General features: G+C 42.1%; 1 protein-coding gene across 1 annotated transcript in view; it reads left to right on the top strand.

Moving 5' to 3' along the window:
- LOC108293032 (high mobility group protein B3-like) overlaps positions 1-3,891 on the top strand; it is a 10,169-nt gene extending 6,278 nt beyond the window's left edge. The window contains exons 2-3 of the mRNA XM_037733376.1: positions 300-321; positions 3,305-3,891. Of these exons, the coding sequence (XP_037589304.1) occupies positions 300-321; positions 3,305-3,891 (609 nt within the window). The remainder of the gene's footprint in view (positions 1-299; positions 322-3,304) is intronic.
- Positions 3,892-4,412: the final 521 nt, after the last annotated feature.

Raw genomic sequence — 4,412 nt, 5'->3', positions numbered from 1 at the left:
GGGTGGTGATAGAAGTCACAGATTTTAGCAGTTACTGATAAGAAAAGGTAAGCAGCTTTACATAGTTTTGAGGAACAAACTGGCAGTTCTACTTACAGAGGCCAAGGAGAGTAGTTATTGTAAGGAGAATGGGGCAGCCATTTCAACTTATCTAAAAACAGTTTTGCATTTTATAAAGTAGTTTTGCTCCGGTTCTGGCTCTAGGCGAGCACAATATCACATAATTATTAAACTATGAAGATTCCTTCAAATGCAACAATACTGTGTAATAATAGTTTATCATGTACCAAAGTTGCTAGAGGAGCTCATGGATTCCCAGAAGCTCATCTAAGAGTTCTCTGCCTGCCTGGGAGTCCATCCACCCCAGATTAAGAAACTTTAAATTAGCTAGTATCTAGGACCCTTTGTAGCTCCAAAATACTCGGAGCTTGGGCCCCTAGGCTTAGTATCAACTTTATCTCCTTCCTACTTTTGCAAGCATGTTCTCCACTTCCCTGCCTCATGGATCTTCTTCTTTTGCTAGGAAGACAACCCAGTGTGCTCAGCTTCACCCCCTCTCCTTGCTCATACCATATTTCATCTGTTCAGTGGCTCAGAAAATATCTGTGGTGCGACCACGAAGCACGGGCTCCATGACTCAGCAGGAAGACACCCAGACAAAGGCCTGCTCCTGCGGATTGACACTCCATCTCCTAGCAGAAATGGCTTTTCTTCTACTTCTTGCCTTCTCACTTATCCCCAACCTAACTGACCATTTCCCCTGCTTCTAAAAATCTGCATTTCCTCATATGATGACTGAATGTTCAGCCTTCATCACAAGATGTTTCTGCAGTGGGTGAGCTTGCCTGGGCTCAGTCATCCCTTCTTTACTGCTTGATGCCCGTCCTTCAGTGAAGGGATCTTGCCATGTTTCTTTTCTTTTTCTTTTTTTTGAGATGGAGTCTTGCTCTGTCACCCAGCCTAGAGTGTAGTGGCATGATCTCAGCTCACTGTAACCTCAGCCTTTCAGGTTCAAGAGATTATCCTGCCTCAGCCTCCCATGTAGCTGGGATTACAGGTGTGCAACACCACGCCCAGCAGATTTTTGTAGTTTTAGTAGAGATGGGTTTTCGTCATGTTGGCCAGGCTTGTCTGAAACTCCTGGCTTCAAGTGACCCACCCGCCTTGGCCTCCTGAAGTGCTGGGATTATAGGTGTGAACCACCCTGCCCGGCCCTGTCACATTTCTTTACCATCTCTGTTAGATTTTGATTTTGAAATTCCATTTGATTGATTATCATATGTGTTATTCTGCCCTAAAACAGTGACTCCAGACAGAACCTTAAGAAAATGTTTTGCATTTATATGGCTCTTTAATCATTTGTGTTAACATATTGTTCTGAGACATTCTCACTATAGCCCTAGGATTTGATGAGCTAACTAGGTATGGGCATTATTTCCCATTTCACATAAGGGAGGGTTGATCCCACAAAAGGTAATTTCAAGAATTTGTTCTGAGTTACAGAGCACAGGAGTCTCACATTAAGAACTGATCTGAGATTTACTGGTCCTACCCCTAGTGCCTAGTTCCTTCAACAGTACTCTAGGATTAGGAAACACCCTCCCTTCAAGAGCAATAAGCATCTCAGGTTACAACAGAGTTTGGTGTGCTGGGAATTCTCAATCACTTCGGATGGAGTGAGAGACATTCAGTTGTTGACTGGACTCTACAGGTGATTTGCAGACTTCCATTTAATTTCAGTATCCTTCTCCACAAAATCAGTGGCTAGATGCACAAATAGGGCTTCTCTTTAATTCTCAATTTATAATTGCTGATAGACATTCCAGTGTAGAATTCCTGTGTGGATTCCCACTTTTGGAGCCGGCTTTCTTTATGACTTTGAGGAAGTCAGCAAATTGACCTTTTTTTGACCTAGACTTTCTTATGTGTAAAATGGGGGATAATTCCACTCTCTCTACTTATGCTTTAACAAATCATAGCTTCTAATATGGATATGCTGGAATAATACACATTGACCTAAAAGGTTAAAAGATCTCACTATATCCCCAGTTCTGACAAGGTCATTCCACCAAAGTGTGGAGTGATATTTTTGCTCTGTAGTCTTATGAAGGTCTTCTGTCTAATCTGTAAATTTGGTGCATATCATTTATAGCCTTATGCTGATGACAGCCTTGTTTCTCTTTCCTTATTGGATTATAATAATATATTTGCATAGTCCACTGTTTTCAAAGTAGTGTCTTCCACATTGTTTCACATAATTCCTAAAATAACTCTTGTGACTTAGGCAGGTCAGGTGTCCTCATTTCCATTTTTCTCCCTGGTTTCTTCACCCCATCAGTACCAGCCCCCTCATGGAGTCTTACTTTACCACTTCCTTCAGGAAGTCTGCCCTGACTGCAGCCTGGGAGAGCTGCACAAAGGAAAGAACTGAGAAACACTTGAACAAATTCATGAATTTGTGAGTCCCCAGTAGCATCACTCTAACTTGGTAATGAAAAATAAAGGTTCTGACCTTTTTTGTTTTTCTGCTTTACCTGAGTGCAAAACGCTAAAATTTAGAAATGTGAGCATAGCTGACATTTGGGGAATGGGCACCATAAAAACTCTTACCATGTTATAACCTCATTATTATATCAGCATCATTTTTTAATGCAAAAGGGAAGGAATGAACAACTGAAAAGCTTTTTCTTTCTATTTAAAGCATAGATGCTTTTAAGCAGCACTCACTACATTTTTAAAATGTGTTAAGCGGATGGAAAGTTTGGAGAGCTGGGACTATTTTTCAGCTTTGCTGTGGATGGACTATGTGGTACTCTCTGTTTTTTTTTTTCTCCAGGAAGTTAAAATGATACCTTTTTATATAATATGAAAGAGGTGTTTGAGGGAACTTGGGGAGCACAGGCAATTATTCTGATGATTCAGTCCAAAATCCATTCTGTCATGAAGGAGGAAAACAAAGTGTACAGTTAGACCTGAGCTGTCCAGATTGCCTGTTGACATAACTCACATTCACGGAATACATTATTCCTTTGCTTGTTTTGCTAGAGCACCTTTGGGTGTGTCTATTAGTTTAAGACTAATAAGTAAATCAATGTCTTACAACCAAAGAATAGCTGAGATCTGAGAAGATCTGAATCCCTGGAGTTGCTGGGTTTATAATGCACTTCTCTCTTCCAAGGGCATGCCCTAAACTAACACTAAAGAGGAAAAGAGAGGCGGCTCTCATGGAGGCAGCTAGTGCGAGGCTGGGGAGCGCTGAGCGGCACGTTGTGCCCTGCGCTGCCCAGACTAGCAAACAATACAGTCAGGATGGCTAAAGGTGGCCCCAAGAAACCAAAGGGCAAGATGTCTGCTTATGCCTTCTTTGTGCAGATGGGCAGAGAAGAACATAAGAAGAAAAACCCAGAGGTCCCTGTCAATTTTGCAGAATTTTCCAAGAAATACTCTGAGAGGTGGAAAACAATGTCCGGGAAAGAGAAATCGAAATTTGATGAAATGGCAAAGGTGGATAAAGTGCGCTATGATCTGGAAATGAAGGATTATGGACCAGCTAAGGGAGGCAAGAAGAAGAAGGATCCTAATGCCCCCAAAAGGTCACTGCCTGGCTTCTTCCTGTTCTGCTCAGAATTCCGCCCCAAGATCAAATCCACAAACCCTGGCATCTCTATTGGAGACATGGCAAAAAAGTTGGGTGAGATGTGGAATAACCTAAATGACAGCGAAAAGCAGCCTTACATCACTAAGGCGGCAAAGCTGAAGGAGAAGTATGAGAAGGATGTTGCTGACTATAAGTCGAAAGGAAAGTTTGATGGTTCAGAGGGTCCCTCTGAAGTTGCCCAGAAAAAAGTGGAAGAGGAAGATGAAGAAGACAAGGAGGAAGAAGAGGAGTAGGAGGAGGATGAATAAAAAAACTATCTGTCAAAAAAATGAGGGAAAGAGAAGAAAAGGAGCACTTGTGTGCTGAACATTGTGTTGGGTGTTTTACAGGACTTTTCCCTCTTTTAATTCTCACAACACCACTCTGAGATCAGAATTTACAGATGAGAAAGCTAAGGCTCTAAGAGGTTAGGGTGCCCACAAAGAGTGGGCCAACCTGAGATGAGAACCTCAGAAAATGCAAATTCCCAATGTCCTTGAGCCATCGACTACAATTCCACCTGCTTCTGGAGCATTCTAGGTGTGATTCAAGTTAGTGCATTATTGGTTAAATTCATTATTGAGCACCCACAGTGTGCAGGCATAATACCAGGAACTGAAGACACTAAGATGAATAAGGCAAGATCTCACCTGTCAAGGAATTGAATATGGTACCAGGTGAGTCTGATACACATCTTCATGATAGTAGCATTGCTGTGGGACTGCAAAGGAGAAGCTGATCAGCACCTCCCTAGAAAAGTCCTCAAGGGCCACAG

Source organism: Cebus imitator, unplaced genomic scaffold (assembly GCF_001604975.1).
Source record: "Cebus imitator isolate Cc_AM_T3 unplaced genomic scaffold, Cebus_imitator-1.0 Scaffold520, whole genome shotgun sequence".
NCBI lineage: Eukaryota > Metazoa > Chordata > Mammalia > Primates > Cebidae > Cebus > Cebus imitator.
This window is presented reverse-complemented; position numbering and strand designations above follow the sequence as displayed.